General features: G+C 41.6%; 1 protein-coding gene across 1 annotated transcript in view; it reads left to right on the forward strand.

The window, feature by feature from the left end:
- Window positions 1-8,945, forward strand: part of LOC109078713 (apoptotic protease-activating factor 1-like) — a 29,511-nt gene extending 20,566 nt beyond the window's left edge. The window contains 1 exon segment of the mRNA XM_042722080.1: window positions 8,001-8,945. Coding sequence (XP_042578014.1) covers window positions 8,001-8,159 — 159 coding nt within the window. The 3' untranslated portion in view covers window positions 8,160-8,945.
- The last annotated feature ends 6,298 nt before the right edge of the window (window positions 8,946-15,243 follow it).

Genomic DNA, 15,243 nt, shown 5'->3' on the forward strand with positions numbered 1-15,243 from the left:
ACAAACATTATGAGCTTAAGAGTATCTTGGATGAGGGTCTGAAATCCTGTAATTTACAGCGTCAGCAGATATTTAATAAATTAATGTGTATATAAATTAAAATAAACCCACTGAATCGTATTGAATTTGAAAATGTTATTTCCATTTATTATAACTTTTCTGAATTATTGTAATGCTCCATTGCCCTGCGTTCTTTGAGGCATTGTGCAAATCTGCAAAAGTGCAACCAAGATAAAGTCTCGCCAGTCTGTTGTTTGTTGTGAATTCATGACTATTTCATCTGTATTATCATGCAGACACTTGTCCAATCGCTCGTGTCACAGAGACACATTATCGTGTCAGGAACCGGAGCGAGACTAACTTCCATCGACACTGTCAGCCATTATCCATCACGCTTTGAGACTTATTTATTAATATACTCAGAGCCGTCTGTACATTGTGTAAGTGTCACAAGCGTAATGATGCTTCATCACATCAATCTGTCAGTTTATCAAACGCGTCTGCATCAGGCTGACCCTACGCGTGAGCGACGGATCCGTCGGAAACCTGATAATAAGCTCTGATTGATCACCGGCTGTCCTCAGACTCAGGATCCCGCTGTCTGTAATATCAAATGATAAATTAATCATCGTACGCGTCTGTGCCAAATCCCCAGCCTAACCACTTCATCAGACCGAACCAAACCTGCCGTAAATCTGCTATGACCACACAAAGGAACGAGGTGTGTGAGACGCGAGTCGTCATGCTGTGCTTCCTGCACTTCTGTTGTGATTTGAGAACATGCATCTCCTGCAGGATACAGTTATATATCAGAGCAGATGCTGCGAAGTCAGTTCTTTTTCCTTTGCAATAGTTGATTCTGTGAAGGATCCCTGAGTATTTCATTTCCTGTCCATGTTGTCTCTTGCTTTTATTTCAGACGTGATATAGACAAACACTGACATTTTCAAAGCAAAATTATTGTCTGAGCTAGGGCTGTGCGATTTGGGGAAAATATCTAATTGCGAATATTTTTTTGCAATACAATTCCCATTATAACCCTGGAATCCATTCAATTTTCTATTGTGTTCTGGGAGGGGAGAGATGTGGAAAATGTGCTGAATGTTTCATTTCATCCAAGTGAAATTAGCAAACAGTTAGACTGAATTGACTTTAGTTTTAAACGTGGAGCAAGGCGCGATTCGATGCAGGTTGCTCGCGTGCGTCAAGCCTCATCCATACTGCCAGATGCGCTCGTGGAGATTTGCGGTTCAGTGCCGCGCATGAGTATAACCGAGCATTACAAAAACTGGTTGCCTGAATGCTGCAAGTGTGAACGGATCGTCCGTGACGCTCCTCTCTTCCCCACGCATCGCGAATCCCGCGAGTATGAGAAGCATTCAGAGAGAGACAGGCTGTGTGTGCGGTCTTCTGAATTGGGAATAGCGAACATGCATTATAAACTTATTTCAAATTAATCTGTTGGGGAGAAAAAAATGTATAAGATAACGTTCATGTACTAACAAAACATCTAAGAATGTATCTTATTCTCCAGTACTGAAAACCGAACCGATAAGGGAGCTCTTGGTATGCGCTGTGACGCAGCTCTTTACCTTTTGTTCGTTGTCTGTCGTTTTGAAGCTTGTGCTCTGTTGGTTAGTAAGACTGCCCCTCAAGGCTGGCAGTCATGCATATGCTCTGGAATAGAGTAATATAACGTCCACATCGCAGGCTTTTGGGATTAGCAAATTGCAACATCTCAAATCACAATTGCGATTTGATTTCGATTAATCACACAGCCCTAGTCTGAGCCATGACCTAGCAGTTTGCACATTGAGTTGCGGTGCTCGTGTTGCGGTACAAGTTTGAATTCAGCCTGCAATGTTGTCCCGTTTTCACCATCTTCTCTATTGCCAATCATGTTAATAAAATGTGGCCAAAAGATCCCAAAAAAGATTTAAAAGAATAGCAAAGTAATAAAATGAAGGTGAATTTTGTCAGGTATCATAATGCACCTGGACAGCATCCTCATTTGCTCCATTAAACTCTGGGTTTATCTCGTCATTCAGACAGCAGAAACAGTCTGGTATACTGTATATCACCATGCCTGAGCTTGTTCAGCACGGCAGCGTTCTGCGTTCACTTTGAGGTGATCTGCCTCTCAGCTGCATCTACGTCTTTTGATGTCTGCCTTCTGCAGTTTGTCAACGACATGTTTATATTTGTATCGAGCCGTCAGCGACGCTTCTTCTTTGACACCATTTGCAGTTCAGTCCATCAGAGAACAAAAACAACTGAGTTGGCTGGCCTGCTGCCATCCACGTTTAATCTCACGGTAACAGATCTTGGTTTGTTTAGAGTCAGACAGCGCGTCAAGGATTCATTAGTAATTAGTAAATGCTTGCAGATTCAGTGATTCTGACTCCAACTAACTGTAGTATAGTATAGTTAGACTTTTGCTTATTAACTGCATCAGGCTTGATTTTTATTTGTGTTTTTCATGATGGGAGTTCGGTGAAACTGCCTAGTAATACAGCAATGATTTATTTGATGCAATTTAAAACTATAGATGTTCCAATGTCAGATTTTCACTACATAAACACATTGTGACCAAAGGAATTCATTGATTATTGATATTGTAGTAGGTATAGATATTTTTTTTAATCTGATTAATTTTTAACTTTTTTTTGACAATCACACAAAATGGGTTTAAGGAGGTGGTAAGAGTTTGTAACCATAACTTTTTTTGGGTGCAGTAAGAGCATCAATAGCCTAAACCGGTCTTCTGATGTGTGTGTGTGTGTGTAATTGAGACAAGTTGCAACCAGTGTTAAGGTGCAGTAATGCCATCTGTCAAAGCATCAACCAGATAATTACTGGAGTTCTGTGCACTATTATTGTAGATGTAGTATTAAAGGAGCAGTTCACCAAAAATGAAAATTGTCATTTAATTTTTTCATCAATAAAACACAAATAAAGATATTTTTGATGAAATCCGAAAAATAATAACCTTCATAACAAAAAAATAAATAGCAACACAACTGACACGTTCATTGCACAGAAAGTGATAAAGAATTTAAAATAGTCCATGTGACATCAGGGGTTCAACTGTAGTTTTATGAAGCAACAAGAATACTTTTGTTCACAAAAAAAAAAAAAAAACAATTTTTTCCTAAATTTCTTGTCTCTTGTGTCAGTGTTCGACGTGCGTTCATGACAGTACCAAGAGTGCATTTTTTACCTTTCTTTCCCTTGAACATTTAAAACTGCAACTACAAGACCATTAAACAAAAATGACCGAACAACCTTTCTGACCCTTGAACATGTATTGACATAAATGTCAAAAAGAACACAACATTAAATATCTTAATTCATGTTCTGAAGATGAACTAAGGTCTGATGGGTTTGGAGTGACATGAGGTTTGACATGAACAGAATTTTCATTTTTGGGTTAACTGTCTTTAAAACATCAGTTTCATTTAAGCATCACTTATCAATACTTATCGACACCCCTAATTGACATAGAAAACTGTATCTGTTATTTTGAGTGTTCTGTCCTTTTGTCTGTCTGTCCCCATTGAGACAGGACATGTCCCGTCTCCAGTCCAACCCAGTTTCATCTGCAAAGGACAAATCAGCAGGGCATCTGTCTTTTCATGCTGTTTCCTTGTCTGTTTTCCTTCAGCTTCATTTTCAGTCTCATTTGTCAGGATGTCTGCATCAGTCCCATCGTGTCACGTTTGTATTTATTCATTTTAAATCAAGGCAGTATTGTTAAAAAGTATGCAGGAAACATGCATAAAGAATGACGCTAATGTACATGCACGAGTCTAACTAATTTTTCCCTTCACTCTGAGAGGTAAATGTTTTGTGCTTGAGTGACTTATAAAGGCTGGTTTCAGTTTAGCGTTCACTCATAAAAGACAAATGGTTGTTGTAGCTCTGTGTGCAAGTGACAAAGCATTCCTCTTCGTGCGACCGAAATATTTCCTGGAGGAGAGCAGAAACGGATGAGGAGGTCAGCCAGGATATTACACCTTTAGCGAGGAAGAGGCTCATAAGCATTAAATCACACCGCCCAACTCATTTTTGTTCACACAAGTAGTGTTTGTCCTCTGGAGGATTTGGCTGCTGTTGGGAGACTCGTATAGTAATTCACACACATCAGCTCCAGGGCATCCAGACCTTCACCTCTACCAGACAGAACGTTTATATCACAGCGGTTTATTGCTCAGAGTTCTCCCACAGCGTTCACCTGAAAATAAGACTCTTTATTTCCTCTGTCTGTTTCTGCTGTTGAAAAGTTAAAAAAAAAGCTGTTTAATTTTTTTTTATCAGCAGCAACAATAAAAAAAACGGAAACAACAGATTCACAAAACCCCTGAGTAAAGTGTCTGGATGCGTAAGGGAGATGGGCTTGTTCTCATCCCGCTGTCACAACTGTCGTTTCTACACAATGTCCACACCCATCCTGGTCGTCATTAGAGGGAGCGTGACTGAAAGAGGAAATGGAGGGGAAAAACTAGGGGAGATTTGGAGATTAAGCTTTTTTTTTTAAATATTCAAGGAGTAGTTAATTCCAATGAATTGAATTGAATGCTAATTAACACACACTTATCAATCAGTTAATTTTATTCAATTCAATATAATTTTCAATAAAATAGTTTGGAGACAATTTGTTGAAATGTACATTTTATTATAAGACATTTATTTAATTTTTTTTGTAGCAGAAGCAGTTCATCACTGATTTGAAGGTCCTTGCACACAGTCGAAAATTTATGTTTTTTCGTATTTATCCTTTCCTATCAAAATGCTTGCTATGGATGCGAAAATCTGACCTGATCCAAAAAATTATGATTGGGGAAAGTTTCGGAGGCATTGTGTAAACGTCACTGACACGACGTGAGGTCGTATTGTTTGGTTTTTTACATGTGAAAATTTTGGCTGAGAATTTCGGACTGTGTGTGCAAAGATCTTAACTTGCATAATGTTTACGTAAAGGTAGGATTGTTCCAATTTTTAATGCACTTTACAATGCAAGATGTATGTGAAAAAAATTCTGTTTAGCACGTTTAATCCAAATGAAAGTTAGCTGACTTGTTTGTAGGTGAACAAGCATTTCCTTCTGATTTTGAAGCTTTTTTTGTCAGCCACTTTTGGCCTTACACTATCAAAATTTAACTGATACAAATAAAACTAACCATTTGCATTTGTTTCTCTTTTCATTGTTTGCCAGTGGCAGAACAAGCACTTGTACTGCAGAAGAGCTTGACAAAGATTGCAACGCCTGTCACTTGTCACTCGAAGGCTCTGCTTTCTTCATTTCTCTTGCGCACCTGTAGCACAGCGGCTGGAATGGTAGCTTTGCCCAATTATCAATTGCCTTTATATCCTGTGGTTTGTACTTCACATTCCAAGCCTTTTGGAACCGTATGACAGGCTTGTGAGTAACGGACCAAAATTATAACTTGAGCGGTTGGAGTGACATTTGGCCGAGTAGATTTTTTTTCCTTTTGGATGATCCGTCCCTTTAACTAGCTATTAAAACATCGTCTCATACCCCTCCTGTCCTATTCCTGTTGAATTGTCCCGCATTTCAGTTTTGTCTAGAGGGGGATGTTTGCCTTTGAGAAAAGTGACTTTTTTTCAGACATCGACCATTGAGAGGACAACCTTGAGTGTAGATGACTTGTAGGTTCTCGCAGCAGCTCATAAACTTTCAAAAGATTTCAAATGCCACAAGTCCACTGCCTGTAATGTCTCAACTTTGACTTTAATTGGTTGAAAGCAATCTCAACGTTTGGCTCGGGGCGGGCAGACAGACACATGCCGGTGATTCGGTCCCGACTCCTGGCAGACGGCCCGTCAGAACGCGTTCACACAAGATGCTACTGAGGACTGACAACACAGTGTCGACCCCCGTTCCTCTCAGAGCAGAGGATTGCTCTGTTCGCGCTCTTTCCATTGTCTGCGGTGCACAAAGTACGAAGACAAACGGAGCAAGGGAAACGGATTATAGGAAAGAAAGAAAAGAGTGTGTGCACATTTCAGCCTTTGGAGTGTTAAATGAATAATTTAGCTTTAAAGTCGGAGGTGGGTTCCCTGTCTTCTCCTGGTTTTCTCCTGCTTCTGTGGAAGTGTAGTTAGACAAAGTATATGGGGTTGTTACGCAACACGGCCTGCCCAAGTGCTTTTTTTTTTTTTTTTTTTACTACAGGCCAAAGAAGCCTGATTTAGAAAGTCTGTTTTGAGTTGTGGAGTCAAAAATGGATGCTGTGACCGTAACGGACATACAAGGTACTCCCATGTGATGCTGCAGGAAGTGACACTAAATAAAGAACGCAAACGCTGCCGTTACAGTTGTAGATTTTAGATTACAAAAGAGAATACAAACAGAAGTGTTCCTTGGTTTTGAAGATCCCATTTCATATGGAAATGTCACTTTAAAGTCAAATTGTGTTTTTGACAGTAGCAGCCGTAGCCTGCATCGTTGGTGGTCAACAACCCAAAACACACGGGGGGGTGAGAGTGAACACGAAGTAACGGGGCCAGTGCAGCCAGTACCTCCTATACCCTCTGGCATGTCGCTCAACTTCACATCGCCCCCCGGGGCCAGAGGGTGACAGCTGATCCCTGATCTTCTGACCTGAACCATCCCTGTCTGCTTATGTGTGTGGAAATGTGGTGTCTCAGGAGGAGATCTGCATTTCTTCACTCACTTTATTTATTTATTTATTTTTTTTCCTGTCTTACTCATGCAGCATGGTCTCCTTGAACCCTTTTCCCTCACTTTCCTGACTGAGACTCTGAGTTCTGGACAAGTCATGTCCTCTCTCATTCATATAATTTTTGTTTTTATTTGTGTGGTGTTTTTCAGAACCTTGTAGAAATCAGTCTAGTCTGCTTTTGGCTACATGCAAATGTTTTTTCATTGTGTGGCATTTAAGGGGCATATGTATTTGGAGACGAGTAGAGTGGATGAAGCGGAACAAGGTCAGGTGTGTTTTCCAGACTGCACTATGCTATCCACTGTGTGTAGCAGACTTGGCCTTGGCCTGGTGAATAATTGATGGAGATCTTGTTCCTTTTACTAGTGACATTTTTACCCTGGTTGCATAATAACACTTATCATGAATGTGCAGGTATTTTGTGTCCTGTGTTTTTGTTAGTTTTTTTTCACTTATTTGGATGTTCCAAACATTTAGATGGAAGTAATCAGGTGTGGTATTTACGAGGCTCCCGCACGGAAGGCTGTGATTTCATGAGCAATAATTCAATGTACGCTTTGTAGTCCGTGTGGGCATGAACGAATGAGTTCGGTGTGAGTGACTGGGGTTTTTAAACCAACCGTATACGTGTGCGCTAACGGCCGGCTCACTCTTTAGCGCTGACCCTTTGTTGTTATTGCCTTGGGTTTTGGAGACCGACGAGTCAGAGCAGACAATCTTAGCTGAGAACGCAGGTGATCAGGAAAGGAAAAAGTTATTTTTCAGAAACCGTACGTGCGATGCGTGGTATCTGCACAATGCAGTCGTGTCCCTGTGTGGTTGTTGTATATTTGGAGGTTTGGTGCACTGGGCAGAAAACTGGTGTGTGAGTTTTCAACACACACAGCAGTAAGTTGCAGAGAATGAGCTTGTGAAAATGCAAATTCACTGAAAGGGATGTCTGATTAATATACCTGTCAGGGGCTGTGTTTGTGCATCTGCATGTGGAGACCGTAAAAACGAGCACTGCGTTCGAAGGCGTCTGTCGTCGCTTACGGTTTGGCCGGTAGCTGCACGGTGGCCTCATTTTCTCAGCGTACCAAACTAACGACAGTCACACTGCAGCCCTCCAGCATTCGCACTCATTTAGCAGTTCTGTTAACATGCATTTGATGACATTTCCTTTGCTGCTTGCTCCGTTTCCGTGCAGCTGTAGGGAACCGAGACCCTCAGGTGTCGGTGTGTAAAGTTTTGCATGTGTTGTGCCGTTGAAATGGTAATGTTGCTTATTGTTTATTTTTCCCTCTGTTGCAGTGGTGGAGCGTGGAGACCGGAGAGGCCTTGCAGACGTTCTACACGATGGGAGCCAATCTGAAAAAGATCCACGTGTCGGCTGATTTCACCACATTCGTCACCGTGGACAGCATCGGAATCCTTTACGTTTTAAAGAAGGTGGAGGGAGGAAGTCTCTAGATATTGTTTTATAGAATGTTTTCTGTATTGTACAATGTTTAGAACTGAAACTTTTTTGGATAACCCTTATGAGTGCAAGAAATTGTGATGACTTAAAGCATTTATATTGTTGTTATTATGATTTTTAAATGCTTTTTCTTACTGATGTTTCATAATATAAAATTGAACAATCTGCCCTTTTCCATGGCATGTCTTTGTACTGTTGTAATGGAAGGCAAGTACTGTGAGCCACATTGACGGAAGCCTCTGTATCTGTTTCTTAGAGCCCAGTCTGGGATTTCCTCTGAGGCCAAGCTTTTGAAGCAATGCTTTAATGTGTAAGAAGTGTGTAAAGTGCGTTTTGGGTCATTGTGCTTTTTATTTTTGCACACAAATTTGTAGCGAAGGCTCAGGTGCAATTTAGTGATCGTGGAAGCAAGGGCTTTAAGCTGGCTTGCCAATGAAATGACGAACACCATTGTAACCTTAGGACTACAGACTTTACAGTATATGTAATGTACGTGGAGAAGCAAAATCATTGGAATGTAGCACAGTTTGTGGTGAGGTTTCTCAGTGAGATGAGGACAAAGAAAAACTACACCGAATTGGAGCATTGTCTGTGAAAAGGAATTGCTTGTGGTGCTTGTAAGTCAGTGTGTAATATGACCGTGAAATGCTGTAACTAGACTCCAATTTGTCCATGCAGATACACTATCGGATGACCAAAAGGTGAAAGTGTAATCGTTTTTGGTGCTTAAGCATGTTGTAATGTGAATGTAAAATGCAATACAATCAAGGAAGAGCAAGGCAAGTAGTGCGAGTGTCATCATTGATGGTACGACTGATGTTGATGAATGTATTATTTGCATGTTTGTTTTCCCCCAGCACTTTACTGCATGAAAGTAGATGCATGTGGAGTGGTGTTATGTTTTTTGTTTGTTTTTTGCATGTCCCAGGTAAAGTGTGTTAAAGGCCTCAAAAATGTTAATTTGTATTGAGTGTGTCTAAGAGGGAGGAGGGCAGCGTAACATGTGGAAGTGCTGACATGGCAGAGGTCACGCTCCGTCTGTTTCTGACACTTCCTGTTGGCAGCTGGCTGATGGGAACAGACAGCATACGGTCATGTCCAAATGTCATTGTGGAGCTGAAGCTGTAGATTGTGTTAGTTGTTTGCAAACGTTTGTGAGAAGTGAATTTTGAGGTAAGTATGATGTGGTGTTTGTTTTTGAGGTGAGTTGTTTTGAGGTCCTTTGTCCAGGATTGTGTTTGGGGAAATGTAGCCAGAGCAGGAATCCCTAAGAAGTCGTTACTAGCCTCCAGCAGAACCCCCCCCCCCCACTACCTCTTCCCTACTGCTGGTCCAGTCCTGGGTTCCCCTGCTCTGTGGATTGTGTCTCTTACGTAACTCACCCGATTGAGATCACATGCTCATCACTTGGTCATGGATCTGTGCTGTGATGAGCAGTTGATCTAAATGAGGTGTGTGAGAAGGGATACATAATGTGGAGGGCAGGGTAACCCAGGACTGGACCAGCATGGGTTCTGCTGGCGGGTAGTAACAGCTTATCCAGGAAGAACAAGAGGACAGAAAGAGACAAGTATGAATACTTGGCTAATCCTGTTTTTTCTTTTTCTCCTCAATTGGTCATGAATTAAGCCCTGCTTTGCCTTGTTTTTGAAGGGAAACTCAGCCTTCCGCTGCTATGCTCACATTCGTACTGTACCTGCCCTTTTCATGTTATAACAACTGATACTGCATGCTCCACTCACTCATACATTGCCACTACATTCTTGACCTGCCTGACATATGAACCAGCAATCTCGGACCTCAGTGCCACAGAGGTGACACTTATTGCTACGTGCCACTCGTCTTTTACTATGTGTGTGCTGGAACTTACTTATGCATCAATACTACGATAAGCCTTTGCCTCATAATGACTACCGCTCATTTTGAGACATTCTTTGTGATCAAGTCTGGGTTTAGCTAGTACAGGCAGGCCTCAATCAGCACTACGTACCTGACAACACACCTACCTGCCTGCTGGCACCGCCAAGTCCAAGGAGCTCCTTTACTAGATGAGTCGCTTGGACGACAACATTCCCAATTGCTGCCACTGTCTCGCCCCGCACCACACCACACCAGGGGCCCCCAGTCCTGTTCCTAGAGATCCACCTTACTGCACAATTCACTTGCAACTATCATGAAACATACCTGTCTGTGATTATCAGGGGTCTCATTTATCAAACTCTCTGTAGATTTCATCCTAAAAGTGTACGTAGGAAATATGAGATGGGGACTATAATGCCATTTGTGCCATACACACAAATTTTTATTGCTCAAAATTATCCAGTATCCTGTTATGTTTTATAATAAATATATGAAAATATCCATAAAAACAAAATGGTTTGTTGTTCTCAGATATATTTTAGAATAGAGTTGACTAGAGTTGAATCTCATTATTTTACACTGGCCAAATAGTATTTCAATTGTTTTAAACAATTCAAATCAAATATACGCAGTTTTGCTGATGAACATCTTTTAGCTATTTTTAGTGGAAACAGATAGGCCCATACAGTGTTTCCCACAGCCACTCCCCTGCCCCCATATATAAATATATATGCAAATTCATTTTCTGGCAGCAGGAGGCGCTTTAAGAGCGGAAAAGAGATACAGGATTCTCCGGTAACAGCTGTAAAACAGCGCTGAGCTCACAAACGCTGCCTTATCAAGCATTACATGCAAAATGAAATGAAAATGAAATGGAAAATTTTCTAAATACAGAAGGTTTCCTTCTGAAATACAGTGATATAAAAACACCTGCATCGGTTTTTGATTTTGAAATATGCAGTGCTCATGTTTATTCAATGAAGTCAAAGCCATTTAAAAAAACTAACCTTTATTTATATAGCTCATAAAACGGTGGTCTGCCACAAATAAATCAATGTGTGAGAAACCCTTCTATATTTATTGCTGTGTAAATACAATTGTCTCATTCGGCTCATCACTGACAAAGTATTTTTAATGGACAATGGACTGTTCGACCCCTGAATCCAGCAGTGTCCACCATAATATCAAAGTAAGTGCGCATCATTGATCATTGTTCTCGCTAAAATATTTCTCATAACGTGATCTGTTGTTTAGTTTAAAGATGCATTTTTGTGCACCTATAGCACTCCTCGCTGTCATTAAAACATAGCATACCACACCACAGGAAGGAACACTCCAATGCCACGTCATTCATTCATACTAACAGCTCTGGCCAATTGCTGCTTGACAACCGGAGCATTTAAGCTCTCAACTCCATTTCATTTTTCACAGTGTCCATCCATGGGGATACACTCTGCCCCGCCCCGCCCCGCCTTCATCTTCAGGCAGGATCAGCAAAATTTGCATCCCCAGGATTTGTCTCAGGGATGGGGCCTACACCTACTACACATGAATTCTTGTCACTCACCACAATCCAGAACACTTTACGGAATAAATACCATGTAAACGTTTACTTTCTCTTGCTTCTTTCTCATTGAACTTCATTAGTTACTTGTGAGTTTCAAATTATCTTTGCAGGTAGGTACAGTCGTGGCCAAAAGTTTGCCCAGTGACATAAATGTTGTTTTGCTAAGTTTGCCTCTTAAGCTGTTGTGGTGTTTATTCACATTATTTCTAGATTCTTATGTAGACTGATCAGACGTATTTCCAAAAAGTGCGAAAAGCTTCATTGGCCAAACAATGACCTTTCACAAAAAAACACATTTCACTGCTTTTTCCTCCTGCCACAAAATGACCAGCCAACATTCATTGCCTAATCATGTCAGCAGCACATGTGAATGTGTACTAGTCAGGTAAAATCACAATCATACCATTTAGATTGTAAGAGCAGACCTATTGCTATAAAAGGAGGCAAGAAGCACTTCAAATCATTGTGTTATTGCTAGCAATGCTTACCTTCAAAGAAAACACGTGTAGCCATCATCACTTTGCATCAAAATGGCCTCACATGCGAGGAAATTGCTACAAAGAATATTGCACCTGAAAGAACCATTTACCGGATCATCAAGAACTTCAAGGAAACAGGTTGGACTGCAGTGAAGAAGTCTTCAGGACGTCCTAGTGTGTCCACCAAGCACCAGGACCGTCTTCTCCTGAGGAGTCAGCTACGGAATCTTGTCCCCAGCAGTGCAGAGCTTGCTCAGGAATGGCAGCAGGTCAGCGTGGGAGCATCTGCATGCACAGTGAGGCCAAGACTTTTGGACAACGGCCCGGTGTCGAGAAGGACAGCAAAGAAGCCTCTTCTCTCCAAGAAAAACTTAAATGACACACTGAAATTCTGCAGGAAGTGCAAGGATTGGACAGCAGAAGACTGGTGCAAAGTTACTTTCTCTGAAGCTCCCTTCTGACTGTTTGGGGCATCTGGAAAATCGATTGTTCAGACAAGAAAAGGTGAACGCTACCACGAGTCCCGTGTTGTGCCAACAGTGAAGCAACCTGAGACCATCCGTGTGTAGGGCTGCTTTTCAACCGAGAGACTGGCCATAATTCTGCCCACAAATGCTGCCATGAATAAAGAACGGTATCGAAACGTCCTGCAAGAGTGACTCCTGATGATTCATGAGCAATTTGGTGTTGATCCGTGCATTTTCCAGCATGATGGAGCACCACGTGGCTCGAAGATCATTACATTTCAGTTTTGGATCCGTGGCCTGGCAACTCCCCGGATCTCAATCCCTTAGAGAACCTGTGGTCAGTCCTCAAAAAGCGAGTGGACAAGCAGATGCCCACAAATTGTGATCGACTGTGAGAACTAATGAGGCAACAACAGATCGCCATCAGTCAGGATTTTGCCCAGAATCTAATATCCAGCTTGCCGGAGAGAGGTTATGAAGAACAAGGGTCAACACTGTTCACAGATTGACTCATTATATTTTTTGGAGAATAAAAGCCTCTCTAACTCATGATAAGCTCATCAGTACTTTTCAGTATACCGTAGAAACACATGGAAAAATAATCTACAAATACTCTACAACCTTTGCAAAACAACACTGATGTCCCTGCCAAAACTTTGGCCCACAACTGTACATCTCCACAAACTGTATTGGGCACACCTGCCCTATGTTTCCCACATGCCAGGTCGGCCTTTATAATTACAGTACACATTCCACTGCCCAAGCCAGCTCATCTGCAATATGAACAACAGTTCACTCTCAATACATTTTCAGCTCTCCCTTTCTGGTGAAATGTTGCCGGAGGTTCAGCCAAAACTCTCCTTTACCTCTAAACTGTTACATAACCCATCACGGCATCCCTGAGCCCACGCCGCCTACGGTCAAAATCTGCTTTGTTGAAGGGCTTTTTTTTTTGTTTTTTTTTGGCCCTTTCGGAGATGTACCACAACTGATTTTAGGATCAGATGATTTTCTGTTCGATCATTTTTCAGAGCATGTATCGATTGGTCAGGTACCGACATCATTTCTCTTTCGGATCTCTACTACACGTTTCAAAGCATCTCTTAAGCGTATTAAACAAATGTTTACATTTTAAACATCTGAACATTTCACCTTTGTAATTGGGCAAAGTGGAGTAAATATACAGAGTCACAGACCGCTTGACAAACACATACAGCCGTTCTTCACTTCTTTTCCCCAAAAAGGCACAGTTGCGGAGGAACAAATGGTAGTCTCTGAAAGACACGATGACAATGCCCAAAAATCTTACAAGTCATGAACGTACATACAAAAATCGTTGCGTAAGACACTTTTACGTACTCCGACCCTCTTAACCTTATACAAAGCACATAATCAGTACCTGCTGATAACATCCTACTACTTGCTGGACACTCTGTTTGTACAAGGCTAGTCGTCTCTGACTCGTGTGCGCCTGCGTTGTGTCTTCTGCCCCCACTTCCTGAACCTTGGCCCGAGAATGGTTCCTGTCAGCTGCTCTCGCTGTCGCTGGCTACTTTATTGCTCCCTCTTGTCAGGTAAGCGTGCCATTGGTCTTTTCTACCGTGCTTGTTGAACTTCGGATGCGATACCACTCCTGAACGCGCTCCTAGTCCTGCTGCAAGCAAAGCTAACTTGAGGAAACACGTGCTATGTTTCTTGTTACTAAAATACTTCACCCAAAAAGTGTTTAATCCCATTATCTGTTATTCACCCAAATGACTGACTTTCTTCTCATGGACACAAAAGAACCATTTTGAGCAAGGATGACCCTCCAGTCCTGGAGTGGTCTCTACAAATTTGCCACTACATTCAACGTCTTCTGACGCCAATTGTTTTGCGTTAACAACACAACAAATTTGGAGTTGCTCAACGAAAAGTGACTCAAAACTAAACTACACATATTGTGCTTGTATGACCATTCGATTTCTTTTTTTTTTTTTACACCTCTTCCATTAAACTACAGTGCGAAATGCTTTACTGGTGCTACACGCAGTGTAAACGCTTTATTGAACTTTTTTTCCCTCGCACAAAACTCCACATCATGTACATTGTTATTGGAATGACTATTTCACCCACACAACGGTAAATGTAACTACGCTTTCATCCAGAGGATGTCCAATCCTGCTCCCGGATTATCAATTAAACACACCACGACCATCTAATCAAGGGCCGCTTCCAAAATTGAATGCTGCCCTACCACGTAGGACACTGATTCGCAGTATTTACAAAACATTAAGCAAACAAAGTACTCAGATGACTACTTCCAGTGAGATTCTGTGTGCATTTTACTATCCCGTGATGCCACAGGAGACGAGTTGGGAATGGCGTCAAAGCAATGCAAATGACAGTGGCGAAGTGACAAATTGAGTTTGTCAAAATTACATTTGTACTACGCACATTCGTACTATACGCAACATAGTTTCAGAAGGACAAGAATGAACAGTTGCAAAGTAACTGCTTATTCAAAACGAGTGCCTATTTTTGGGGACAGCCTCTGTCTTTGGGATAACTTCCACACAGGTAACGTGGAGTTAAAATCTGTGGGAAAGCGGCCCTCCGGGAACTGGATTGGACACCCCTGGTCTAAGATGAACATTGTTCCTGTGACGTTAGTCATTACGTGACTATGTGTCAAGGCCTGATTTTGGGGGAAAAAAGTCTCTGA

The sequence above is a fragment of the Cyprinus carpio genome, chromosome B4 (genome assembly GCF_018340385.1).
Source record: "Cyprinus carpio isolate SPL01 chromosome B4, ASM1834038v1, whole genome shotgun sequence".
In the NCBI taxonomy this organism is placed as follows: domain Eukaryota; kingdom Metazoa; phylum Chordata; class Actinopteri; order Cypriniformes; family Cyprinidae; genus Cyprinus; species Cyprinus carpio.